The 26,196-nt window shown below is 42.5% G+C and overlaps 4 protein-coding genes across 7 annotated transcripts; 2 read left to right on the top strand and 2 right to left on the bottom strand.

Moving 5' to 3' along the window:
- The first annotated feature begins 81 nt into the window (after positions 1-81).
- On the top strand, positions 82-7,957 carry LOC117859709 (uncharacterized). 2 transcript variants are annotated; one of them, XM_034742881.2, is made up of 18 exons: positions 82-341; positions 413-512; positions 1,059-1,115; positions 1,206-1,252; positions 1,404-1,437; positions 1,582-1,672; positions 2,063-2,154; positions 2,366-2,440; positions 2,895-2,989; positions 3,590-3,719; positions 4,152-4,241; positions 4,944-5,003; positions 6,007-6,098; positions 6,261-6,326; positions 6,448-6,511; positions 6,702-6,790; positions 6,925-7,045; positions 7,288-7,957. In XM_034742881.2, the coding sequence occupies exons 1-18, from the start codon at positions 271-273 to the stop codon at positions 7,345-7,347; spliced, it is 1,434 nt and encodes a 477-aa protein (XP_034598772.1). In that variant the 5' UTR covers positions 82-270; the 3' UTR covers positions 7,348-7,957. The 2 variants fall into 2 exon arrangements, with proteins under 2 accessions (XP_034598772.1, XP_034598782.1); XM_034742891.2 differs by lacking the exons at positions 82-341; positions 413-512 and having other exon boundaries at positions 526-1,092; positions 1,182-1,252.
- Positions 7,958-9,249: 1,292 nt separating this feature from the next.
- On the bottom strand, positions 9,250-12,820 carry LOC117859722 (uncharacterized). 2 transcript variants are annotated; one of them, XM_034742911.2, is made up of 6 exons: positions 12,640-12,820; positions 12,488-12,544; positions 12,187-12,263; positions 12,009-12,099; positions 11,637-11,916; positions 9,250-10,076 (listed from the first exon to the last, which is right to left on the bottom strand). In XM_034742911.2, the coding sequence occupies exons 5-6, from the start codon at positions 11,895-11,897 to the stop codon at positions 9,645-9,647; spliced, it is 693 nt and encodes a 230-aa protein (XP_034598802.1). In that variant the 5' UTR covers positions 11,898-11,916; positions 12,009-12,099; positions 12,187-12,263; positions 12,488-12,544; positions 12,640-12,820; the 3' UTR covers positions 9,250-9,644. The 2 variants fall into 2 exon arrangements, with proteins under 2 accessions (XP_034598802.1, XP_034598795.1); XM_034742904.2 differs by having other exon boundaries at positions 11,637-11,906.
- Positions 12,821-15,686: 2,866 nt separating this feature from the next.
- LOC117834653 (protein FIZZY-RELATED 2-like) lies at positions 15,687-20,143 on the top strand. Of its 2 annotated transcripts, XM_072291085.1 has the most exons (10): positions 15,687-16,594; positions 16,833-16,955; positions 17,036-17,140; positions 17,449-17,628; positions 18,212-18,278; positions 18,371-18,594; positions 19,262-19,363; positions 19,450-19,512; positions 19,599-19,667; positions 19,769-20,143. In XM_072291085.1, exons 1-4 carry the CDS (start codon positions 16,100-16,102, stop codon positions 17,596-17,598), a joined length of 873 nt encoding a protein of 290 aa, XP_072147186.1. In that variant the 5' UTR covers positions 15,687-16,099; the 3' UTR covers positions 17,599-17,628; positions 18,212-18,278; positions 18,371-18,594; positions 19,262-19,363; positions 19,450-19,512; positions 19,599-19,667; positions 19,769-20,143. The 2 variants fall into 2 exon arrangements, with proteins under 2 accessions (XP_072147186.1, XP_072147185.1); XM_072291084.1 differs by having other exon boundaries at positions 18,212-18,594.
- Positions 20,144-20,542: 399 nt separating this feature from the next.
- Positions 20,543-24,069, bottom strand: LOC117834642 (protein POLYCHOME). The gene is made up of 6 exons (XM_034714181.2): positions 23,894-24,069; positions 23,726-23,786; positions 23,414-23,469; positions 23,247-23,323; positions 22,883-23,152; positions 20,543-21,290 (listed from the first exon to the last, which is right to left on the bottom strand). The coding sequence occupies exons 5-6, from the start codon at positions 23,141-23,143 to the stop codon at positions 20,910-20,912; spliced, it is 642 nt and encodes a 213-aa protein (XP_034570072.1). The 5' UTR covers positions 23,144-23,152; positions 23,247-23,323; positions 23,414-23,469; positions 23,726-23,786; positions 23,894-24,069; the 3' UTR covers positions 20,543-20,909.
- Positions 24,070-26,196: the final 2,127 nt, after the last annotated feature.

Raw genomic sequence — 26,196 nt, 5'->3', positions numbered from 1 at the left:
CGGGGTCTAAGTCTGTGCGGAAGCATAATACAATAGACATATAAGTATTAGGAAATGGAGCAACATTTAGAGGCGAAAAGGAATCGAAAAAAATTAGAGGAAAGGATAAATTAAATTTGAATGCGTTCGACTAAAAAGAAAAGAACGCTTTTTCCTTGATCCACCAGCCACGTTTGCGTTTTGCCGAGCGGCGCACTCTTTTACCAATCTTCATTTTGGCGGGAACAGAATCCAACCCTACGGAGTGGCGCCATCGCTTTGCCGTCGACCATGGACAAGTTCCTCGTGGCGGCGGCGCCCCATTCCGGCGAGGACCCCGCGCCGCCGCCGCCGCCTCCGAGGTGCTCCGCAGCTCCCCAAAGCCACACTCCGTTGGCTTCTCACTGCTCTCTGAACCTCTTTTGTTCCGCAGGAGACACCGGTGGAGGCGCATCGCCGTGGAGCTGGACGGCCGCATCGACGCCCGGTTCCGGCACCGGGAGTCGCGCCTGCTCCTCAATTCCTTCGCCGAGGTTCCATGTTCTTGAAACAGAAAGCTGATTTCGTTTTGATTTGGGATCTGTCGTTGTGTTCGCCAGTGGGATTCCTTGGTAGCAGGGGTTAAGAAGCAGGATGTGGAACACTCCAGGGTCCACGGTCCAGGGCAAGTTTCGACTCTAATAGGCTAAATCCTATCGCAAGTAATCCTTTTTAGTTAATATTAGCGCAACTATCCGTGTTTGTTCGAAAATAAAATGTTTGGTTAATGGAATAACGAGGAAGATCTGCCCGTTTCAATGTCCAAACAAAGCATAAAGCTATTGTGATTGGCAAGAAATATCTTTTAGGATATCGTAAAACTTTCGTTCCTTGTGATTTATGAGCTTAGTTTGTAGCAATGAGCTCCTAAGGTTCTTAGGTGTTAATGGCTATGCGCTGGGGACTAGAAGTTTATATATCATATTATCATCAATGTGGGAAAGGGAAAACGAAGGAACATCATGTTCTGTTTGGTTCTTACATTGCGATACTTTTTTTTAATCTTGATTTCATATTCTGCTTTACTTTATCTTGACAAGGTTGGGGCCTTTGATCACAAGTATTACATGCATGGTGAGGAACGGTGTCGGACATATGTAATGCTGTTTGTTATTTGAATTTTACTTGTAATGCCAAACCACCTTACTTCATCCAACTGACAGGTTTACTATCATTGCTCCTATCAGGTGGATCGAATGATCAGTGCTTCAACTATGAATCTTCATCTAGTAAGGTCTGCCTCTCTCTTTGTAGTTCTTTGGAGTGTTACTTTACATGATTTAGAGTTATGTTACGATCACCATCCCACAGATGCATTTTAAGGGTTTGTAGTAATATGTACTTATTAGATGGACTGATAAACTTGTACCACTGTATTTGGACAGGGAGGGTATTTCAGCAATAGAATTCGATAAAAAGGTAACATGCATATTCTGTACAGATGTAAATTTTTCTAGTTTATCATGACTACCGATTCCAACTCATTCCCTACTGATTTTTTAGCACAAATTTGTGATATGAGAAAATATTAAAGCATCCTCATTTGTGATTTTAGTTGTGCAGGGAATATACCTTGCATCGGTGACATTCTCAGGATGTTTGACCGTGCATGACTTTGAGACTTTATACTGCTCCATATATGGCCGATCATGCAGTAAGTCAAAGTCAGAACACATATGACTTTTCTAATCCATATTGTCCTCTAGTTAACATTGTTTTTCTCTTCGACAAGCTAGTCTTAGCTTCGTATCTTCATGTGATAAAGAAATTGGAGGTCTGTTAAGAACCTGATTTTCCCTAGAAAACAGATGGACTTCTACATATTTTGTTGCTAAATTCTTGCCTGTGCAAATTCTAGTTAGAATTTGTGTATCCACAGCGCCAGCATGCACCAAAATAGTTGATATGGTGACATACTCGGATACTCCAAGGTGCAGGAGAATTGGCATTCCAAATCTTCTTTTGCAAAGCTTCTTAATTTTTTCTTAGCTATAGTTTCAGGTCTTATAATGATTTTGCAGTAACTTACTTTTTTTCTTGGTAGGTACGCCAAATGACTCTTCAAATTATGTGCTCCATATATCTAACCGAATGCCTCTGAATGCTGTCCGATGGAATCCAGAAAACCAAGATGAGGTACGCAGCAGACTTATTCTTCATGAAGCATGGGGTTTTTAACTTTTTGTCCCTTGAGTTCCTATTTTTGCTACTCGATACTAATGGTGGCTGCCAAGCATTACTAGCATGCAGTTAGGCACTACAGTCTATTCCTTTTTTTATTATAAACTGAGATATTTATGAGCACATTTGATTCTAAGTATTTTATTGTTGAACATCTCGGCTGCAGATTGCTTGCACATCAAGTCAAAGTGATAAAGTTTTCCTCTTTGATATTGGCTATGTCTCATCTGCACCGACTGAAGTAAGGGCCCTGTTACATTGTTCTTTACAAACGCATCACAATACTGTTTAAGTTTGCTTTTGAAACATGTCTTCTGTTGGTTTACTTTAACAAATCATATAGCATCCTTTCCCTTTTCTTTCTATTTCTAAATTATCAAACTGAATGCAGCCTCTTACTTTATTCACTTTGTTTTTCTCCCACTTTTTTTATAAGTATGGTAGGTGCAGGATATACAAGAAATTTTTATGACAAATATAGTGTCGCGTATCTGAATCAGAGATAAGGTAGACCTGCTTCCACCAGTATGTACAACAATTGAAATTCGTCAGTGTAAAAAGAAAGGTTTCTGAATAATGTCTCAAAGTCAAAGTACCTTTCTAAATCTTTGTACATTAGAAGGAATTGTAGCTTTATTTATTAAATTTTTTCTGAACACACATATCGTTCTGATTTTGAGTTATTGTTACTTTAGATTTTGCAGAAAGGCAAATCCAAATTTCCCACTCTCTACTCTGAATCCCGCAAAAGTTTGACTGATATAGCTTTTACTTCAGATGATAAGTCACGGTAGGTAACAATTTCATGATTATTCACCTGTTCATGCAATCACAGTTGCATCTCTTTTTTTTTGCGACCAATCACAGTTGCATCTGTGAAATAAGGCCAATAATTAAATATTGCTATTTAGTACTCTTTTGCTTGAGCCACGCCATTTATTACTGTGAAGCTTGCTCCAGACAATCAAATGTATATCATGTTCTCTGTTTTTTCTCTCAGAGAACATATAACTTCGTCCTATAGTCCCTTAATGAAGAAATATGTACAGTTGTGAAAAGCTAAAGAACTTAAGGACTGCTAAACATGATATATTATGAAGAAATGTAACTAGGTGGCTTGGGCTGGGTGGGTTATTGAAAAAGAGATAGCATGTAATTCTGCTGATGGTGGTTGTTGGAATGTAGGTTCATCAACTGACATGTGTTCCTTTTTGTGGTGGCTGTTGGTTCGTAAACTGAAATAAAGATTAGTTATTTTATTTGCGTGTTGGGAATGTTGTTACTGGTATCTTAATGGTATTTGAAGTGTAAAAGTACCAATGTGCAAAACTAATCTATGTCTTGTTTGAAATATGCATGGGATCTGCACTTATCAGTTCTCTTGCCGTAGGATATTTGCGTCTGGCCTTGATGGGGCAGTGTACATGTGGGACAGGCGGTCAAGTAAGACACATTGTCTTGAGCTTGTGGCACCTCCAGAGTCTCAGTTCAACACTGTCAAGCTAAGTGTAGATAATCGGGTATGCTAATTCTTATGTTTGTTATATCTATAATATGAATCTCTGATACCTGAAGTTGCTATGAAAATTGAAAATACTCTAGAAAATTGAAAGTACTCTAACATATGTTGCTTGCTTCTTTAGATTACTTTGTTTCATATAATGGAAAACTAATCATGACATCTTTTGTTTGAGTAAGGACAACATTCCATTAACTTAATCATCTTGTTATGATGAACCTGATGCTAATGAATTATTTAAGAAAAAAAAGGCTTTTCTAGCTGCTTTATGGTTTTTATGCTCTGTATAGTTTCTGGTTTTTTATGCTCTCTACATTTTCTGTTATCTTTGCTGGCTCATCTGATTTAAACCCTTTCTGTTAACTTATGAAGTTAACTATTTTTTTTAAATTCCGGGCCATCCGTTGATGGGCACTTACCATTTATTTTGTAGACTGTGTTCGGTGCAACTAAAAATGGCACAATTCATGTCTGGGATATCAGGGGAGGGAGGGCGTCGGCTGCTTTTCAGAGCCACAATGAGGTGGGTTCAGTTGTTCAGCAGATAAACTTTATGTATGACGCACACGAGGTTCTGCAGTCTTTTACACCATACTCTGCAGATCTAGCTTGTAAGTCATGCTAGCTAATTCCCTGTATCACCCAAAAGTTGCTACTAAGAAATCCAAAGCTTAAGCGGTTTAGAGGAGCCAAGAGGGGAAAAAACTACTGATTCTGAGGGAGATTGAAACACAGTCTTCACCAATGAAGCCTAATTATGATTGGTTCAGAACCATGGGATGTTATATGAACTCTTTTTAAACTTAGAAATTACTCCCTCCTTCCAAACTATAGGTCGTTTTGGTTTTTTTAGATTCATAGCTTAGATATACCTATGTCTAGATGCATAATAATATCTATGCATCTAGAAAAGCCAAAATGACTTATAATTTGGGACAGAGGGAGTATGAAGAATTCTAAATCATAATTCTTAAGAACTAACTTGCACTAATATAGTGTAGTCTAAATAATTTAAGCTTTCAAGCATTAGAAGCTTTTGTTTTATGATTAACAATTCTATGGAATTTTACAGGCTAGTCAATCTAGTTTGTTTATTAGTTTGAATAGAATGCTGTGATAATACTTTACTGCCATCTCTGTAGATAAATTCATTTCAACCTTTTTATGCAGCGATGTCGTATCTGTATTGACACATGAGGGTTTGTTTTCTTGCTGACCTTTTTAGGTTCAACAATTATCATCAGTGAAGGTATCAACATTGTTGGGCAAAATTGCATCACTAAAGGTATGCACAAGAGAAGACCTATTATTATGGACTTATCTGCTAAAAGAATTAGTGTACTTATTTCCGCTCTTGGTGCCGTTTGTGTATCCATTGTATAATGAGTTTTACGTATTAACTACTTAAATGGAATAATTGCATTCTCATTCCTATGTGTTAGACTGCTTGCTGTATAGGCCGACCACTATGGGCCATGGGTGCTGGCGCAGGCCCATTGCCATGCGCCACCCCCCTAGGGTTTGGGTAGGTGTCCTATTAGGCTAGGATCTCCTGATTGGTTCTGTTTCTATAAACCCTGGAGACCCTAGCCTATATATGTAACCCTGGTGTTCTACGTCAATACATCTACTATTCCCAAGCCATATTACTTTCACTATGAACCAGTGTGGGTTTAGAAAACCATTTTTTGGGAAATTGTTTCATTATTTTTCCTTGTGTACTATTAGTGCATATATTCTTCCCTGAATAGAGGGCTGAAATTTGGGCATCCCTAACAACCAATAATACACGGATTCTGATCAAAAGAGGACCGAAGGTCTGGCAGGTATCAAAATTCTGGTAGCCATGGAACTGAGTTTTCCAACTGATCCGTTCAACTTCCTAATGAAGTTCACATGCAAGTTAGTGATTCGATGAAATGCATGCACTGTGCACGTTCATAACACAATTGGATAATATGGCCAGAAGGCCGTATGCTGAATCCATGTTTATTCCATCCTTGTTTTCCTAACCTCCTGAATCCATTTCAATCACAATGTCTACTCATCTTCTCTTGAAAAGTATCTTCTTACCACTTCCTTGAACCGATAAATTGAAAACACTTTTTGGGGTAAATTTTTAAACATCCAAAACCATTGTATATTCTCCTATTTGAAATACTTTTATGGCAGGTTACATGATATAACATGAAATGTGCTTTAATTTTTTAACATTAATAAGAAATTGTAAAACTTGGAGCCATTAGCATTTCTTCTGTAAACCATTGTTTTGGCATTACTGTTTTCAGGAACAATCGAACATTGTTTCAAGTCCAATTCTGTCGATAGACTTCAACCCTAGTTGCCCATATCAATTGGCCTTCCATCTTGATGATGGCTGGTAAGTATCTCAGATTTTTCCCTCATGATTTTGTTAGAAATTTTCCATATATGACCCTTTACTAATCTATAATAACCCTTCCACTCATTTTTAAGTGCATTGCTGTGCTTTACTATGGACAACATCTCAATGAATTTCTTGTGTGTGCACATCCTATGATAGGTCTGGAGTCCTCAATGTTAACAACCTCAGTGTGACTCACCTGCACTGCCCTCCTCCTGCTTGGTTGTAAGTATCCCGCTATGTTTCTTTTTCCCAAACCTAGGTGCCTACATATATTCCTAATTAAAGTATGCATTTTCTACTAGGAACTAATTATTTTGTGGTACTCTTCTTTTTCTTTTACAAGGGAGAGCACGGATTTGGTGTTGCAAAAACAGCTAAGAAAACCAACCTGGCTGCCGACATCTTCAGTAAGTATATTGTAGAGCACCCCAAATTTTAGTACCTGCAATGCTTTTTTCTTAAAACTGAAGCCTTAAGAGATATTTGGTTGAGGTAAAACAAATTTGTGAATGCTGATTAATGCACTCCTGTTAACTTTTGTGAATTTTCCTTGATGTTAAGGAATTTTATGAACATTATATGATTATACTTTTCCAGATTTATGCAGTTGGATCTTCCTCATATGATGGAATTTATGTACTGGATTTTCATCCAGACACGAGCTCCGCATGCCATGTGGACTACAAGTAGCTCCTCTTTTCTTTATCCTTTGTTTTCTGGTTATTTATCTATCATTTATTTTCCTGGACAGATTTTTTAGTAAGCTCATTTAATTGCAAGATATTTATATTTATTTTCTCACTTGATTTTCCCTTATCAGAGAGGAAACGAGAGGCCTCGAGGAAAATCAACCTGTGGAAAACAAGCTTGTCCCTTTATCCCAAAGGGTGCTTTCTTGTGCAGCTCATCCACTCAGTCACACCATAATCGCCGGTACACAGGTTGGTTTCCTATTTTCTATGGTAAAGTGTAGTCTTGTACATAATCTGATTCCGCAGGTGACTAGCCACAGTGAATAGTGAAAATATGTATATGCTGAATAATATCATGTCTTAATATTTGTATAGCATTGGTGAATAGTATTTATCTATTTGTTTTTTGTCAAGCATCAGATATCGTTCTGTATGAAACCCATCAATTTGAGCGAGATTCAAACAACTAACCAGCTGATTTACCTCAACAGTACTCATCGTTGCTCATGCTATCACAAAAACACGAGAGTACCAGAAATCTGGAGTCGTGAACGTCTGCTGTTTCCTCCAATTCACGCAACATCCCCAATCGCACATTTGTAGAATTTGCAACGGTGTTTGCTCATTACCATTCTGTGCTAAAGAATTGTGTGTGGCATGGAGATCATGCTTGGATCTTGTTGGCCGGTCACTAGATGGTAGATATCTGCAGGCCATCAGAACCCACAAAATTCAACATGCTGCCAGTAACCTGTTTCCTATCTGATGAATACACAGCCATTCTCACAAATGCCCTAGGATGCAGTGATGCTGTAGACCCTCATGGCATGCTCGATGCTTCCAGCCTTCTAAGGGACGGAAGGTGCCCTTGCTTGTAATTATTTGTTCATTATTTCGACGACATGAGTTATGTTATGTCATACAGATATGCCATGTAACCCTGGTATCACTGCAACTTGTGTTCAATTCTGTACATGATCTCCGCTTTCTCTGAATTCTTTGGCTGCTTTAACATCTCTTGATGTGTCCTGACTCCTGAGGCTTCTCTTAAACTGCAATGTTCAGTTGTAGAGTGTAAGCAGCATCTAGTTGCAGAGTTGTAATTGCCTAATTGGCTCGGACATCTTGTGATTTGTGGACATCCTAACTTCTGTAGGAGTAGCACTGTTACTAATGTTTTGCTTCAGTTCATAAGATGTCCTTAAACAGCATCAGCTTGTTTCGCCGATCCTTCTGTTGTTGCGTTTTGTTCCCCTGGCACAGTGGCTGTCGTGAGCGCCGTTCCCTATCGAAGGGCCTGAAAATGACACCGCGGAGATGAAGCGAACTTTCTGAATTCAACACATGAGTGAAGTCAGGTCCAGATTCACATGGACAACACATGAGTGAAGTCAGGAACGTGAAGCATTAACAAAAAGAACATGATATAAAATTTAAACGTACGAGCTGCTTCAGCTCAAGATCATTCCTCCTGTGGCTGCCAATCGATATGCGTCCGACTGGTCCTGAACCACATCCCCTCTGCATCTCTGATCACAAAGCCGCACCCTCCCTCGCCTGTGATAAGCAAGAATGCCCCCCGTCGGAGTTTATTTTCTCTTCTCCAGTGTATTCTTCCGCAATCTTCCTGCAATGAACGCGAGGTCATCAGCTGATTTCCTCCTCTCCCCCTCTCTGACAGGGTTCCTCTCCAGCCGCCATTGCCTCAACAGGCTAACCTTCATTTGCTTCCCATCCTCCAGGCCAACTGGCCAAGGATATGTTTCACGACCTCCCGAGCAGAAGCTTTCCCAGCCCAATAGAACCCGTTACTCCTCTAAACACATCGCACTCATTACAAGTTTGACATGCTTGCATTTAAAGATTAGGTGTTCTCCATCTTCATCATATCTGTTGCACATCACTCATCTTGTATCCAGCTCCATGCCTCTTCTCAGCTTCTCTCCAGATTCATCCGCATCGCAACACTATTGTGAGCAAGTCTCCACATGAAGTGTTTACAGCAACTGCATAAGCAGCACTATTGGGATAATACCATGTACACAAGGGTGGTTTCTGCTCCTCTTTTTGTTGAGCAACTCCCAGCTTGCTAAACACGTTATCTATTTTGAACCAGCTGCTGCAGCTTTCCAAGTGAATGTAAATTATTCATCACATCTCCAAAATGTGGTCTTCAAATGCAATTGACTAGGATGCACGAGTAGTTGAAGCGAGGGGAAATTCCGTGACGCTAAGCAATACATTGTGCACTGAGAAAATGTAAGACAAGCACAACTAGTACAGAAGCACCCACCTGCCAAGAGAACACCAAGCTGTAAAGCTGAAGGATTTTGGTTCTAGATCCTGTAAAACGAGCAAAAGAAAGAAGGAAAGACATGCAATTCAATAAGCAAGGCAAACTGCATCAATTGAAGTATTCTACAACCGAAGAATTCAAGCTGTTGCAACTCAAATGCTAGAACTGTGGCATCTATTCAGTTAACACCATCAAGATCCAAAACATCGTACTGCTACATAGTGAAGTTAAGGCACATATTTTACAAATAAAAAGACGTGTAAAATAGCAGTTCGTTTCTAGTAAAGGTAGACAAGACAAGCACGAATGAAGTTTTACTGCAGTAATCATACCATCACAGGTTTTAACCACAGATATCTATACCCTCAAACACTGGAACCTAGAAGCCCCCCTACCCCATGGTCCTCAAGCAGAGAACCTCCACCCTCTAAAGGCAAAATTGAGCAGGCACCATGCCTCAATTAGTAGTTCGTTTTAAATATCATGCCTAGGCTAGCTGCTAAGAAAGCAGCTGATAGAAGAGAGCCATTGATGTGCAGAGCAGGGTTCGGCTCATCGCATGGACATCAGGGTGCGCCTCTGGACAGACACCTTGGAAGGCTGAGCGGCCTTTGGAGTTTCCTTCAGTCGTTGATTCACCATCTTTTCGATCTGCTCTATTGATCTGGACAGTTTCTTCTCCATTAGATCAGCATGAGCTGAATCATTTGGTTTGGATGGAACCGTCTGCAACGAGCAGTCAGATGGAGAGGAAGACTCCTTCAGCCCCTCAGCCACAGAAGCTGGGGGGTTTGCACCAACTGAAGTAGAGCCAGAACCAGAGGCAACAGCACCCAGTGCCTCCGGAGCTTGCAGTGTGTTATGAGGATCGTTCTGTTCTGCTTGGACTGGAGTTGTTGAATCCGCCGATTGTGAGGAATCTTCAATCCATTGGATCTGCTGCTGAGCCGCAGCATCCTCTAGCTGACTTCTTCTCTCAAGAGCCTGCAAATTGCAATTAGTAAGGAGCTGATTACCTGGGAAACGTAACTTAATGCATCTGAATTAGGTATGTACATTTTTCTCTGTCTGCAGTTAACAGTTGACAAGCAAATTCCAAGTACATCAGCATACAAAAAATATGAACCATCTGAAGAAGTGAAAGGTACTAAAGCTCATCTGAGGCAAACAATTATCTACAGAGAAACAAGCAAACTTTGCTTAACATGAAGAAAAAGTTGCCGCAAAATCTAAATTAACTGTCAATGTGGCAAACAACAATGACTCTTCTTCAACTCTTCATCTAAAAAACAACTCTGCGTGTATACTGATTCTTTATGAGGCAGAAGCATAGTTACTTATCCGCAAAAAAGGTTCATTTCAATGAATATAAGCTGAGCCTTCAATAATTTCTAATCAAGAAATTTACATTGTGTAGCATGCAAAAGATGCTTTACACTGTGTATGAGCAACATCATAAAGATACTTTCACAGTATTGGCCTAGAAGATGACTGAACCAGTAAAACATCAAAAGTGAAGAAATTACCAAATACAATGTTCTAGCAGATTTCTTGAATATATCGAAGAACAATATGAGCATTCTACAGATAAAGCTGAACTGAATATGCAAATATCCTGGATGGATCCATGTACGTTGATTTTACTATGTCATATTAAATGACTGGACATCTCAGAATTGAGGAAGGGAGACAGCATGGGTTTGATATTCTGTAGCAAATAAGATCCTCTGTACAATTGCTCAATGGAAATAAAGTTGTTAATGAACTATTGAATTATACTTAGCTAATGTACGACCCATGGTGGCATACGACACAAAAAGAAAAAACTCTGAAATGTGCAGCTTTATCGAGTCTTTAGTTTCTACAACTAAAACAAGTACTGCAATCCAGCCCTGCATTTCATGAACATCTAACATGATAGGTTATTAAGTCTATGTGATACTGGCGCTATAGAAGATTGCAAAGTAAGAAACTAAATTTAAATGATGGCCTTATTACTCATGAAACATTTCTCTAGTTTTAAGCACATTTAAATTGCTGGCTACCTAAAACTGAGAATAGAAAGATTCAAGCAGAAAAAACAAAAGGGCTGCTCATTACAACCAAAGCCAACTATTGTCAAGTCATTTGAAATATACTAATCTTTTGTGTTAGTCACTGCACTAAGCATAAAAGGTTAGGCTTGCTTGATCGCATTTCATGCTACTGTTCTCACTCAAGCCACTGAGACACAGGCTAACTGAATTCATGGATCTTGTCGTATCATAAACAAAAATGTACAAGACACCAACATTAGCCCTATAAAAACTTCTACATCCTGAATACCAAACTCTAATCCAGAATCTACTTTGGTAACAAGGGCATTTCGAATACAAGACCAATAATGTAATAATAATTCTAACAAAGCAACATTATAGCATATCCTAAAGAACAGATCATGCATCATGTATCAACCATAAAACTCTGGCATTAGCGCAAAATAGTCATCACATTTACGAGATTTAGAGAACATCCCACGAACAGTCCAAGGAAACAGGTCCCCACCTTTACGATAGATGTGATGTCACGGAGTGGGGTCCTCGGGTACCAGTCAGGTAGGGGGCTCCTACTCTTTGGTGCAGTTTTCACAGTCCCCACTGGTGGCACATTCTCCTTGTTGCACAACCGTGTCCGAGCCCGTCGAGCCAGTGGCTTGATGGTACACCTTACCACCACGATTCCCGGCAATGCCACCCTCCTCACGAAGAACCCGCCACCAGAGTGGCTGGCAAGTACCGGCCTGCTGGCAGTCCGCACTTGAGGCATCTTTTAGTTCTGCAAGAAGCTTTTATAGCACATCAGTGAGACAGTAATGCAAGAACCACCCACAAGATGCATCAGGACGTCAACAAATCCATGAATCACAGTTTTCCTTACAGTTCTGCTCCTCTTGTGCTCTTGGTGTGTCGATTTCTGTTGCTCTTCTCCTGGATCTCTGCAAGAAATTCTTAGTGCCCTGAGCCTTCCCCTGGATCCACGCAGGAAATTTCCGGATGAAATCGGCGAAGTGGAATACAGAGGAGCATGAAATACAAATTCACCAAAATCTACACACCTATTGCTCTCCCCTTGCTCCGCTTCCGCCTCTCCGCCTTCTTCCAATGTCAGCGCGAACCTACGACTCTACGATACCTGCAAGAAAGCCACAAGGCAAACGAGACCAACGAATCAGACAAGACCCCAACAAAACCATCAGTGACATCAAGACCATCTGGCCCCGAATCGTTCTCCCCACATTCCTACTCGAATCAATCCCACACTTCCCCAGGGATTCAGACCAAAACAACCAACGAAACGCAACAGAGCAAAGCGATTGGGGCGACCCAACGAATGCCCTGCCGTTTGTCGATTCTCACCTATAACAGGTCCCCTCCGCTCCTGATCCCGCCTCCGAAACCTTATCCTTCCGAGATCTGCAAACAACAGAACCAAGAGAGAACCCGCATCACCAAACCACTCGAAAAATTGTACGAACACATCCGCCTGAAAACAGCAAGAAATTCCTCACGATTTGCTCTGCTCCTCTCCGGCCCCGCGGCAATCCGGTCCCCGCGACGACGACTCCGAGGATACAGCCCTGATTCGGGTGGGATTCCTGGGTAGATTCCCTAGGGTTTGCGGCTTTGCGCCTGGATGGAGGTGGCTGCTGGCTGGCTACGGCCTCTAGTGTGGGGGGCGAGGAGGGGATGCGGGGGTGAGCGGGATTTTTAACCTGTTCGATTTGAAATGACGAGGCGGACAACGGGAGATGCCCGGTGTACGGAGCGCCTGGTGGACCGCGAGCCGAATCCGGACGTTCGTGTGATGCCGCGCGATGGACGGACGGACAGGATGGTTCCGGTGTATGGACCTGGTGCGTGCAAACGAAACGCTGGTGCCACGGCGCGTTCGGTGGGGCCGTGGCCGTGAGCGCCGTCCCGAATTTCGAATTCCTGGACGGCTGGGCTGGACCGTTTGCCTTGCCGAGAACGGGTGATCCGTGATCTGTGAAATCGAATTAATAGGTTCATTAAAAAATCGAATAAATCAAGCGATTGAGATTGCTGTAGGCCCTGATTGTTTCCACTCCTCTCAACCATACTTCCGCTTCTCTCAACCATACTTAATTATAATCTAAGTAAAAATTTTCTCGCTTCTCACTTTTCGCTTTTTCGCTTCTTATGGTTCAAATCTCTTAAGCGGTTAGCGAGAATCTGGGAAAATAAGTAAGGTGTTTGGTAGGATTCTCGCTTATTTTCACCAATAAGCTGGTTATAAGCGGAAATAAACAGGGTCAAAAATCGTTCGTATTATGATTGTCTTCTTGGCTGTTCTTCTCCATCATATTTTGTTAGTTTAGAGCATCTCTGTGATTCGATGATTCGACTCGTTGAAAAAAAAAATCCATCCACACGATCTTACTTGACTTTGACTCAAAAGCATAGGGGCCAACACATTTTTCAATAAATAAATACTCCATTTTTATAGTCTCGCTCTTCTCACAACTTCTCTTTCCCACAATTCCAATTCACCTTTTTTAAAGCAAGGATTTGACTCAGGGATGGAGCCAAGGAGGAGCTGGCACGGGCCATTGCCCCCCTATGCTCAAAACTTTTCAAATAGTTCATTTGATTTGAAATGAAATTTATTTTATTTGGCCTTGATTTCTATGGAAATGGAACGTGCTTGATATAATTTGCTTGGCCCCCCTCTTTTTCGAATCCTAGCTCCGTCACTGATTTGACCGTTATTTAAGAGGTGATTCTTTCTCTCTCCATGAATGGTTCACTGCCACCAACAAGCAACATGTGTAGTGTTTGACTTTTGGTTCTCACAAGTTCACTCCAAATACGAGTACAAGATCATAGGATGTCCTATATACAAATGGTATTCCGTATTCCTATATTGCAGTCAGCTAATGTCTTCGATCTTCCTCCTTACCTCCTCCACTCTTACACACCCCCTGTATAAGATGCGATCAGGTGATAGCGGGCTTTGCTTCAATTAGGTTGCCAAGATAAGCTGTCATACTTTGGGTTAGGCCTCTTGACTCGTGTAGACTTCTAATGCCTCCATCTACTTCTTCAGGCTTCAGGCTCTCTCCAACATCTTCAATATCAACATCAAGTCGCCAGCTTTACATCATTGATTAAAAGCAGCAGAGTGACACCTCCCTCTTGATGTTCTATTCATGACATTCACATTTTCTAGTTGTTTGGTTCGCTTTTCATGCATTCGTGTAAGATGATGAGTCACTTTGAACTTCTCACTGGAGATGCTCTAGATGTTTTGGAGTGGAGGAGTAACATGTCAAATACGCAGAGAGAAGCGGTGAATGAGTGGATGAGCCTGTGCATAAAACTTATTGTAGAGAGTAAGTTAGGCCATGATGAAAGAATACATGGCAAATAGGTTAATGTGGCTGCCTCTCTTGGCACGCCCACGGCTTCGTGTTAATATATATATATATAGGGAAATCCCCAATAGATACATGAAGTTTGAATACAACTTGTAGTAGTCCAAGGTATGCCGGTTTAAACAACTCTATCTATGCATGAATCTATCCTGTGTTGAACCGATGTACACATGTATCCTACCTTGTCACGTTCATATGACGTGTTACATAATAACTTTGTTACATCCTCTAACACATGATACCCACGAGGAACGGTTAGGGAAGAATATCAACAACATGCTAGATGTGAAAATAAGCTTCTTCCTAACAAGATGTGAGTGGTGAAAACACATGATCAGTTAAATCCATCATAAGATGTGTTTTTATTTATGCATTTTTTTACTTTGTAGATGTTAATATATGTTTTTTTACAAACTTGGTGGGAGTGAGAGAAAATCAATATTGGACAAAACTAAAACAATCTATATTTTAGAAAGGATGGAGGAATATTTAAAGCATAAATAAATAAATGTTCCTATAGAGATCTATATAATAAAATAGAATAAAATGCTCTTCGACCGTATGAGAAATTTATAAAATACAGTCTGAGTGAGAACACAACCTGGTCTTCAGGTGTTATTAGTATCCTAGACAAATTTTGCTCTGTGAAAGACCATTATCCCTTTTTATTCAAGTTATCGATAACTCTTTTATTCCATTTGAGAAATACTTTGGGCATAAGCACAAGCACTGCACAACTAATATATCATTCGATATATTTACAAGCTTTCCGTTAAATAATTTTAGACTCCATTTGGTATAGCGTCGGCTCCAGAAAATCTATGGATCACTTGCAGTTGTTTGTGAAGTAACTCATCACTCCTAAGAATCTATGATACCACAAGTTAGGAGGGTGGTACATGAGTTGGGTTTAGAACGTTGTGAGACAGTTCGGCTAAATTGGTTGGAGCGTAGACGAGCGAGCATAGCCTAGGAAGAGTCCTTCTGATTCTCAAAGATTGAGGGGAAGGGGATTGATATCAAGAAAGATTTCTTCTTCTTATTATAAGTGTTATATATAACTCTAAAAGGTCCGTCTAGAGCTTTTAGATGAATCATTTAGTTTACAATTTAAAATAAATATAATCTTAACCTAGATCTTGAAGCTGGATAGTGTTGCAACTTGCAAACCGACGACATGGTGAAGGACCTGTTCAATGATAAGCATTGACTACAATTTCCAAATGGTCAAGGGAAATGAAAAGAACCAGTTAAGATGGACGAATGATGAATCAACCTGAACTGATTGCGGTTTTATTTTTCCCAGAACCTGAACAGAGGGCTTATACGAGTATCATGTGCCCTTTGTTCGTTTGTTTGATCGTTTTTTCACCTGTGTTCAAGGAGCCGTCATCGATGTCATTGGCACACCACGAAAGAAAACCCAAAATTGGCAAGAGGAAAAGCGCGGGGGCGCGCACGTGCACCGGTGCAGCAACGGCAAAAATTGCCGCGCCTTTGAACCGCCGCCGATCCCCGTTCCCCTTCCCAACCCGCCGCCGTTCCCGCCTCTCAAATCCTTCACCCGCACCTGATGCCGCCGCCGATCGAGAACACGGCAGCGGCCTCCATGCCCAACGCGCACCTCGCCCCCGCGCCGCCCTCTGGCCTCTCCGCCATGCCACCGCACCCTTCCCACTCCGTCGCCTCCCACACCGTCTACAGCGACCGCTTCATCCCTAGCCGCTCCAGATCCAACCTCGCGCTCTTCGACCTCGCAACCCCTGCCGTACCATCCCCGTACTGCGAGCTCCTGAGCGCCGCACTGTTCTGGCCCGCCACGCCCGATCGGGTGGCGTCCTCGGCCACCGCGTGCTCATCGTCGTCCTCCTCCCCATCGTCGTCGGCGTCGCCAGTGGAAGTGGGGACTCCCGGGAGTGGGAACATATTCAAGTTCAAGGCGGAGGCGGTGCCCCGGAGGGCAAAGAGGGCACTCTTCGGGGGCGGGGACGAGGAGGAACAGCTGTTCGCTGGGATTTCCACGGCGAGGGGCGCCAGGCCCAGGAAGATCCCAAGAACGCCTTACAAGGTGAGAAGAGGGCACTAGACTCGATTTTGTTGCTTTCTTGATTGGACCTGTTTCTTGATTTGGGTTCCTTGGATCGAGTCTTTGGCGACGCTAGGGATGTGCAAGATTTGATCTTTCTTCAATTACTTTGTTTCAAGCTTCTGTAATAATGCATAAAGACTTGGATTTTCAAGAGTGCGATGTCAATTTGAAGGTTCATGCTTAAAAAGTGGTAATTTTCTTGCTGTTTCTTTTATAGATTCTGGATGCGCCCACAATGCAGGATGACTTCTACCGGAACCTGCTGGATTGGTCGTCACAAAACGCACTTGCTGTCGGATTGGGGAATATTATCTACTTGTTGGATGCAAGCAGAGATAAGGTGAGCAACCATGGTGTTCTTGCATGATTTCCTCTTCTGACAATTGAAGGTGGAATGTGAATGTGTTTATCGCAATGCAGGTTACCAAGCTATGCGATTTGGGGGAGGATGATGATGTTTGTTCCGTGGGATGGGCGCAGCCTGGCACTCATCTAGCTGTAGGGACAAAGCAGGGCAAAGTTCAGGTTACATCATGCTCCTATCTTAAATTATCAGATGGCATGTTCATGATTCTTAGCCTAAGCATGACTCTCTGAACTATTTTATCACAATGCAATGCAAACATTAACAAAATTTCAGTTATATGCTATAGTTGTTGAAATTTGAACGTTCTGCAATACTACTACCACCTCATCAGTAGGCAGTATGTATTTGGTTTATGGTACCTCTATAGATTCTTTTCCCTTGATGCTTCTGGTATTCTATGAAATTCTTCATCACTGCTGAGATTGTCTGGAAATCTAATTGCCACACTATCTTTTATCTTATGTAGATATGGGATGTAACTCGCTCTAAAAGAATCAGAACAATGGAAAGCCATCGTATGCGTGTAGGTGCTCTTGCATGGGGTTCTTCGTTACTTTCTTCTGGCAGTCGTGACAAGAGCATCCTTCACCATGATATCCGTGCTAAAGAAGATTAAGTTAGCAATCTTACTGCACATAAATCTGAGGTGATGTATTCCTATCTTTTTTTTTCTTGAACAACACAGGACAGCTGCGTCCTGAGTGTCGTTTCATTAAGGTAGAAAAAAGAGAACAAGGGTTCTAGCCAAAGCCGGACCCGAGTACAAAGACTCACACCACACCCACACACGCCACTAGCTTACAGGCGTGCCACCAAAGACTCACAGATCGACCTAGCAAACAAAAAACCATAGCTTAATCGACTATGGACAGCAACCAGGCAAGGAATTCCTGGAGTTTACAAACTCCAGCCATTCCCCACAAACTGCACTCATCAGCCACTGTCCTGAGCAAACCTGGAATGCTTGGCCTTGTATGTTCAAACACACAAGAGTTCCTGTGCTTCCAGATTTCCCAGGCTACTAAGATAACCAAAGAATTCAGACCTTTGCGCCACTCTTTAGGTACAACTCGAAGAGCCTTTCACCACCAACTCAAGAATCTCCATATAATTTGCACGCTATATATATAATTGCACCATTTTTGTTGGTTTTTTTCAGTATATGGATAATCCTAAGGGAGCTTCGTTTTACTCATGTATGGCTTCTTATTTTCACACACATTTTCCAGGTTTGTGGGCTCAAGTGGTCTTATGATGACCGGCAGCTTGCATCTGGTGGCAATGACAAAAGAATAAGTTGCTGTTCCATATGTTTCCATCACTTTTGAGTGCATTGTTATAAGGACTTCAGAATGATATTTATTCTGCACTCATGTTTCTTGTTGCAGCTTTTTGTTTGGAATCCGCATTCAGTAAAACCAGCACTGAAGAATACTGAGCACAGAGCAGCTATTAAAGCTATTGCCTGGCCACCTCATCTCCATGGGCTTCTTGCATCTGGTGGAGGAGCCACAGATGGATGCATACGATTTTGGAACACGACCAAAAATACATACGATTTTGGAACACGACCAAAAATACACACTAGAGCTGTGTGGACACTGGTAGTCAGGTAGTTCACAATATGTTTAATCTTCTGCCATACTGGTTTATCTTTCCACACAGTGTTATAAAGTTGCAATCGTTCATTGAAGAGTCCAGAAAGTTATATAAAACACGAGCAGATGTGTTAAATTTCTCAAGCATTCTGAAGTTCTTTTCCTGAAACAGAATGGATTCTACTTTAATACAAGTCTTTTGGATAAATTAACACTTGATCTGACACAATTGAGAAATATTTTCTTTCGTAAATTGTGCAGAGTGAACTTTGTGGACATGTAACATTAGCTTCTGCACATAAACTGAAGATTAAGTTTGCCATATCATACTAGCTGTGTGATACATTCTTGTTTTTTAATTTACATAAGGCATATGTTTCACCAAGTTTTTATGTATTTTGTCATAGCAGAGTTGAAATATCACATAACTTATGCATTTGTTCTGCATTTCGGTTGTGTTATTGTGGGAAATACTGGGTGTCATGGTTGCCTGATTTTTAGCCTTAGGTGTGTTGGAATTGTGGCTCCACCATTGATACAGAATTAGTATTCCAGGAAATAACTGTATTTGAGACATCTTATTGTCAAACCAAGGTTTTTTTTAATTATATTAATTGAGGAAAACTAGGGTTAAACATGCTATTTGTTCACATGTACTGAGGATGCTAGATGACTTCACAGGTCTGCAATCTTATCTGGTCAAAGAACATGAATGAGATTGTGAGCAGCCTTGGGGACTCTCAGAATCAGATCATTGTTTGGCGATATCCAACAATGTCAAAGGTACACTGCAAGCTTATTCTGGAATTCAATTATAACTTGTACCATATCCTTTGTGTATTGATCATGTTCTTCTTCTCTTTTTGCAGGTTGTCACCTTGACAGGGCATACAAATAGAGTACTGCATTCAGCTATTTCCCCTGATGGACAGGTGAGTCCTCGTGACCTGTTTCTGAGTTTCATTTATGTCACCTAGTATGATTTGTTCTTACTGTCTTCCCACCATGATATCAACAGAGTATAGCTACTTGCGCTGGTGATGAAACACTCCAGTTTTGGAATGTGTTCCCCCCTCTGAAGTCACAGGTTCGACTCAATTAACTCCATAATTTGATTTTGGAAATAAGAACCTATTTCCCGCATAGTTTCCTAACTTGCTTGGTTCACCCTTGACCCTTGTCCTGCAGAGATGTGTCAGCTTAAGTGTCGTCGGCGAAACATCTTTTGTTAGGAGCTATATCCGATGATGCTGGAATGCTGTTTCATTGGGCTACATAATTGCAGCTACCTCATCTAATTGGATGTGTGATCACTAGTATAGGTGTATCTATACCTTTTGTATTTCCTTTTTGATACATGCTGTTGTAGTATATTAGGCGTGTCCAGATTTAGGATTGGATACAATAACCATGAGAGAAAACACGTGCAAATTTGGGGTTTTCTATTAGCCATCGAACGGATATGATTAAAGGACGGGAGCTCCAAGCACCATATTTGTTCACTATGTAAATTTAACATATGAATTTCATGGCAGTGCGCAAAGATCCAATGTATTTGTTTCCTATGTAAGTGTCGATGTTATGGCTATGGCTTTCTGTTAATCAGCAAGGATCATTTTCAAATGTTACCATATCATGTGATATGTTCATCTGTTGGCAATCAGGAAAAAGAACTGTAAATGTGATTATCCGTCGTGGTTGCAATGCTTATGCGATGAGTGTTTTACATTTACAACATTGGTTGCAGCAAGAATATAGCAATTGTAAAATTCCAATTCTCCAAAAGGATCATAGATAATCGTAAGTGAATCAGTAAATTGTACAGATCAGTGAACACCATTCACTAAAGTAAATCTGCTTTAAGAAGCAAAGCATTATAGCAAGGCAATCTAGCCATAATCCCATAAACAAGTCATTTGACAAGAAAGTGCCAACAAAACTCAGCGATAAAAGCATTCAAGCTGTCAAAGTAATGATCCATGTTTTTTTACTTGGGGAACAGGATCTGTCAAAGTAATTTGGTTCAATCGTTGCTTATACAGAAGATCTGCTAATTTCACAAACAAAATGACTGCGTAGCAGTGATTGTGTTACAGTAAAGACGTAGAGGCTATATACAGTTGAAGCTATAAACGTAGAAGAACTGCAGTCACCGTAATCTTATATGCCCTCAAGCAGAGAGCTAGGTAAGCTCCGTACCCCAGGTCCTCAAGCAGAGAACTAGGAACCCCTACCCACTTCAGGCGAAACTGACCAATTGGTTATGACTAGCCGCTAAGAAAGCTGCAGACAATAGGAAACCATTCCGGAACAGAGCTTTATCATCAGCTCATCGCATGGACATCAGGATGCGCCTCTGGACGACCCTCTTGGAAGGCTGAGCAGCCTTCGGAGTTTTCTTCAGGTTTCGCCTCACCATCTTCTCGATCTGCTCTATTGAGCTGGACAGTTTCTTCTCCATGAGATCGGAGAGAGCTGGATCATTTGGTTTGGATGGAGTGGCCTGCAAGGAGTAGCCAGATGGAGTGGCCTTCAGCTTGCCATCGGCCAAAGAAGTTGTAGGGGTCACAACAGCTTGAGCTTTCTCAGTTGTTGGCATGCTTTCTGCTTGTACTGGAGTTATTGGATCCACAGATGGTGAAGAATCTTCTGTCCACTGGATATGCTGCCGAGCCGCAGCATCCTGTAGGCGACTTCTCCTCTCAAGAGCCTGCAAGTTTAGTAGATCAGTAGATCTCCAAGGGAATGTAACTCAATGCGTCTAAACTAGGTATGCATCTAATATCCAAACAAATATTTTGTTCCTGCCATCCCCATGGTCAGAGTTACTTTTCCCACCTACTCTGAACAATGGACAAACAATTTTTTATCACGTTACAAATAGCAGCATAAAACTACCTCTAATAGGTTAAAGGCATGGATAAGTAAGCTCATTATGGGCAAATGGACTACAGAGGAAAAAACACAATTTTCTGAACATGAAGCAAAGTTTGCTGCAGAATCTAAATCACTGCCAATATGAACACCAATATTGCTTCTTTACGTGTACTAATTCATACTTCACAAGCATGCTTATTTTAATCTGCAAAAAGGATTCTGGTTGAACACAATGACACCAACTTTTAGCAGTCTCAACAATTCCAATGTCAACACATAAAACCTAGCATAGTCATGAAGATATTTTCATAATTTAAGTCATGTCAATGACAAAACCAGTAAAACAGTGACGAAAGACGACAACCTATCAAATATCTTGAATGGATTGAATCATTCTGCATAATAATGCTTAACAGAAGATACGGCTATACCATGAGTCTATGATTACAGTAATATCTGTTTCACTAGGTCGCATTAAATCAATGGATATTTGAGCAGCAAGGAAGATGGGTTGTTGCAAATAAGAGCTCAACAGCTGAATTAATTTCGATCAACTTCTAAACATTAACTTGTATATAACCTTTGGTACTGGTCACAAATCCACCCTCTATAATGACCCTAGATCATAAATGCCAATCGTCATATGTTGTAATACATCTTAACAGGCTGACACGTGTGGAACATTGTAATTGCAGTAGCTAGTTTCTACAACCAAACAAGTAGAGCAATTCAGTCATGCGGTAAGTGAACCTCTAGCGTGTTCAAGGGAAAAAAAATACAAGTGAACCTCTAATATCAGACAATTCTACTCGCTATTATGAACCTAGATGATAAACGCCAATTGTTGTATCTCATACACATGCTTCTTAATAGGACAGGCTGACATGTGCAATTCTGTTGTATCTCGTACAGGGACACATACTTCTTAGTTGTAGTACATCAAGTGAACCCTTAACCCAAGCTCTAATGCGACAGAATATTTAAGATCTAATATACTGGGGTTAATGAACATGAAGTAAATGGATTAAGATAAAATTGGCCTTATTGCTTACTGGACCATTATGTAAATTTAAGCACATTTAAATTGCCAGGCAGCTAAAGTTGAATACATCTACACAAGTAAGACAGAACAAAAGCGCATGGGTTATGCCTTGTAAGAAAATTGTTGCTTGGCCATTTGAATTATAAGAATCCTTTTGATATGATTCACACTAATGATAAAAGCTGCATTTGACTCCATTGGCTACTTCGGTAACCGCTAACCGCGCATTTCGAATTAAGTGACTAACAACAACTCCAAAATGATATTGTGGCATATCCTAGAGAATACAACAAAACTGGAGAACTCTGACTTTAGCAGAAATGGTCACGGCACGTATGGAATTGAGGGAACATCGCATATACTGTAAGGAAATAGTTCATCACCTTGACGATTGATGTGATGTCACGGAGTGGGGTCCTTGGGTACCAGTTAGGTAAGGGGCTCCTCCTCTTTGGTGCAGTCCTCAAAGTCCCCACTGGTGGCACATTCTCCTTGTTGCTTGACGGTGTCCGGGCCTGTCGTGCCAGCGGCTTGACAGCACCCTTCACCAGCACAGCTCCTGGCGGTGCCACCTTCCTGATAAAGAACCCACCACCAGAGGTGTCGGTGAGGGCCGGCCGAGTAGCAGTCCTCACTTCAGGCATCTTGTAGTTCTGCAAGAATTTCATAAAGCACATCAGTGATGCAAGATTCATATAAATGCCTCATCAGATCAATAAATGGGCGCAGGAAGCACAATTTTCTTACAGTTATCCTGCTCTTGTCCTGTTCTTGGTGCCCTGAGTCCTGTTGCTCTTCTCCTGGATCTATGCGCGAAACTTCTCCTGTATCCATGCAAGAATTATTCGGACGAAATTGGCAAGTAGAATTCAGAGAACACACGAACAACTAATGCACCAAAAAGGTCTACACACCTGTTGTTCGGTCCCGGTCTGGCTTCTGCTCTTTCCTACGACTCTAAGATGCCTACCTGCAAGAACGACGTAATGCAGACAAGACCCATGGATAAGCATCGACAGCATGAAGAAATTGCCTCAAGAAACACCGAAACCACCTAATCCGCAACCTTTCTACTCATAATCCCGCCTCAACCCTCTACCTCCCCAGGGATTCGCACATAAAGAACCCAAAGAAACGCTTCTGAAGAGAGCGATTGGGGGCGAACCGGCAAAATCAACCCAAATAACCAACCAAATCCCCACCTCCACCCGCTACGTGATTCTTACCTCTGATAGATTACCGCGCCGCTCCGGAATCCCGGACTCCAATCCTTACGCTCCCGCGGATCTGCAAGAACAGAAGCAGAGGAAAAAACCCCATCACCAAACCGCTCGGAAAATCGCAGCAAAACAAAACCACCCCCAAATCCTCCCAGAAGCCACAAAATTACTTACGATTTGCTCGGATCCTCCCCGATCCGCGCCTGTCCGATCCTCGCGACGACTACTCCCTACGATACAGCCCTGATTCGGGTGGGGGATTTCTGGGTAGATTTTCCTAGGGTTCGTGCCTGGTGGTGGTGCCACGGGCTACGGCTCTAAATGGCTGGGGATTTGGCCGTTGGGGGAGGGCGACGGCGGCGGGGGTTTTAACGGGTTCGAAATTGGCGAGGCCGGTGGACTGGGAGCAGCATCTAGACGTTCGTTTGTCCGAGCGAGCGGGATGGACGGACAGGATGGTTCCGGTGTATGGACCTGGAGCGCGGAGTGCGGGGGTTTCGAATTTTTTGACCGTTAGGCCTCAGACGGAGCGCTCTCTCATCGGTGGGTCACGTTGGAAGCTTGATTTTGATGATCTACTCAGCATCATGAGGGACTGAGGGCAGCAGATCTCATTTTTCTGGTTCAGAAATTTCAGGTCTGATGATTTTGAAAGAAGCACTTTCGGTTCAGCAGAAAACTCTTATCGTGGACCATTTCACTTCACTTCCAATTACTCGGCTCATGTTTTCACTAGAGCTTCAAGTTTTTGGATCCTTCTTACAAGGTGGCCCACATTGGCACATTACATTGTTTTTGGATCCTTCAAATTACTTGCATTTCGAGAGAGCTAATTTAAATTTGGACTGCGAGCAGAGAGGTTTGGGAGCTTCGGTTGTCCTTCCTGGTCCAGAAATTTTCTCCTCCCACACTCTAAACTCTTTGATATCTAAATTTATGAATATCTAATATTTATTAAGAACCCACTGGAGCACCATCCTATCTCTAATCAATTAATTATCCAAGTACATATAATCTTCAAATTAATATATGCCATTATAACCTTGAGCTACAAAAAGAACAGTATACAGATGTTTCTCCTTGTTCCAATCAATGAGTGAATTTTTGGTGTATATATTCAATGGAATCGAAGCGCAACAGTTTTATCTAGCTAATGAAGATGAGAAACAATCATGTGCACAGGAAATTATCTCAACTCTCAACATGTGCGCAGGAAATAATTAAGCACGGATTTCACTGTTTGCTGACTCAAGAATGTAATAAAATGCCCCCACGTGACAATCTGCATCGTGAAAAGGGAGTGACAATAATGAGCATCTATGGATTAGGCCCTGTTTGGATACACCCTCCTAAAGATTAGAAGTCCACTTTTAGTACACTTTTAGGACTTGTGCATCCAAAACCACAATGACTAGTTTTCCTAACAGATAGCCTCCAACTTACAAAATAGAACAAATGGACAAAATAGAACAAATGGACTTATATTGGATTTATGCTAGATATTCTTTCGTTGTTCGTTCAATGCTTCCGCGTCGCCCCCCTCCCCCACCCCGATGACATGGGCGGCACCATAGCAGCCACCACCAACCACCCCTCTGCCCCTCGAGCCCACCTCGCCGTTGCCGAAGGGGGTCGCTGAAAGCCCGTGCAGCCCCCAAGGACGGTGCCGGTGGGGCAAACTGCCCGGTGCGGGCCCGTTTCGTTGGGGCGGGATGGCACAAGGGTCATGGCCGGGTGGCGCGCCGGAGCGGCGGTAGCCCGGATCTGGCAGGGCCGTGGGCGGGTCCGGCTTCCCCGCCCCCGGATCCGCCGCCCCCGCCACATTCTGGCAAGCGACGAGCGGAACGGAGGGCGGCAACGCGACAGCGGCAGCGCACCGGGTAGTGGATGACCGGCGCATGGTGAGGGAGCTGGGCGTGCGCATGGACTAGCAGGACCTGCCGGCGGTGAGGAAGGTTTGAGGCGAGCTTTGCAGGGAGCTGGCATTGTCCATTGACCGGTCCATCTGCATCTCCGGGTCCTATGGCTTGGCGGGGGCGGACTCGTCGAGGTCCCGCGACGGGAGCCCATGCAGCGCTAGCGACGCCACCCAGCACCCGGCCACCGGCGGCGGCGGCAATGCCCAGTCCAAGAGGAGGCAAGCCGGCCCCGACCCCGACCAATCCACGGCGGGGGGTGGATGCGGCGGTGCGGCTCGGAGCGGCATGCTGGAGTGGAGGTGTGCCAACGATTTCCGAGTGTGGACTCGGTGGTGTAGAGCGGTGGCAGCGAGCAGGCTAGGCGTGCAGTGGTAGGTGGTGGCGGCTCAGGGGCGGCAGAGGTGGTGTTGAGCCATTGTTGCGGGAAGTTTTGTGTCTGTGCACATGATACTGCTGAGATTCCGATGGCGGCAAGATGGAGGCGAAGTTATTGGAGTAGCTCGATGGCACCATGCCATCTCTGATGGCAAAGCAAGTCTGGATCCTTGGTGTGGAGTC

This window comes from Setaria viridis, chromosome 1 (genome assembly GCF_005286985.2).
Source record: "Setaria viridis chromosome 1, Setaria_viridis_v4.0, whole genome shotgun sequence".
In the NCBI taxonomy this organism is placed as follows: Eukaryota; Viridiplantae; Streptophyta; class Magnoliopsida; order Poales; family Poaceae; genus Setaria; species Setaria viridis.
The sequence above is the reverse complement of the archived record's forward strand: the minus strand, read 5'-3'. Positions and strand labels throughout refer to the sequence as shown.

Excerpts from the sequence above, each read along its gene's own strand:
- LOC117859722 (XM_034742911.2), bottom strand. The coding sequence starts at position 11,897 with ATGCCTCAAGTGCGGACTGCCAGCAGGCCGGTACTTGCCAGCCACTCT. Across the intron at positions 10,077-11,636 it reads ACATCACATCTATCGTAAAG|GCTCTTGAGAGAAGAAGTCA; the intron begins GTGGGGACCTGT and ends TGCAATTTGCAG.
- LOC117834642 (XM_034714181.2), bottom strand. The coding sequence starts at position 23,143 with ATGCCTGAAGTGAGGACTGCTACTCGGCCGGCCCTCACCGACACCTCT. Across the intron at positions 21,291-22,882 it reads ACATCACATCAATCGTCAAG|GCTCTTGAGAGGAGAAGTCG; the intron begins GTGATGAACTAT and ends CTAAACTTGCAG.
- LOC117834653 (XM_072291085.1), top strand. The coding sequence starts at position 16,100 with ATGCCGCCGCCGATCGAGAACACGGCAGCGGCCTCCATGCCCAACGCG. Across the intron at positions 16,595-16,832 it reads TCCCAAGAACGCCTTACAAG|ATTCTGGATGCGCCCACAAT; the intron begins GTGAGAAGAGGG and ends TTTCTTTTATAG. Across the intron at positions 17,141-17,448 it reads CAAAGCAGGGCAAAGTTCAG|ATATGGGATGTAACTCGCTC; the intron begins GTTACATCATGC and ends TATCTTATGTAG.
- LOC117859709 (XM_034742881.2), top strand. The coding sequence starts at position 271 with ATGGACAAGTTCCTCGTGGCGGCGGCGCCCCATTCCGGCGAGGACCCC. Across the intron at positions 342-412 it reads CCGCCGCCGCCGCCTCCGAG|GAGACACCGGTGGAGGCGCA; the intron begins GTGCTCCGCAGC and ends TTTGTTCCGCAG. Across the intron at positions 6,099-6,260 it reads TTCCATCTTGATGATGGCTG|GTCTGGAGTCCTCAATGTTA; the intron begins GTAAGTATCTCA and ends ATCCTATGATAG.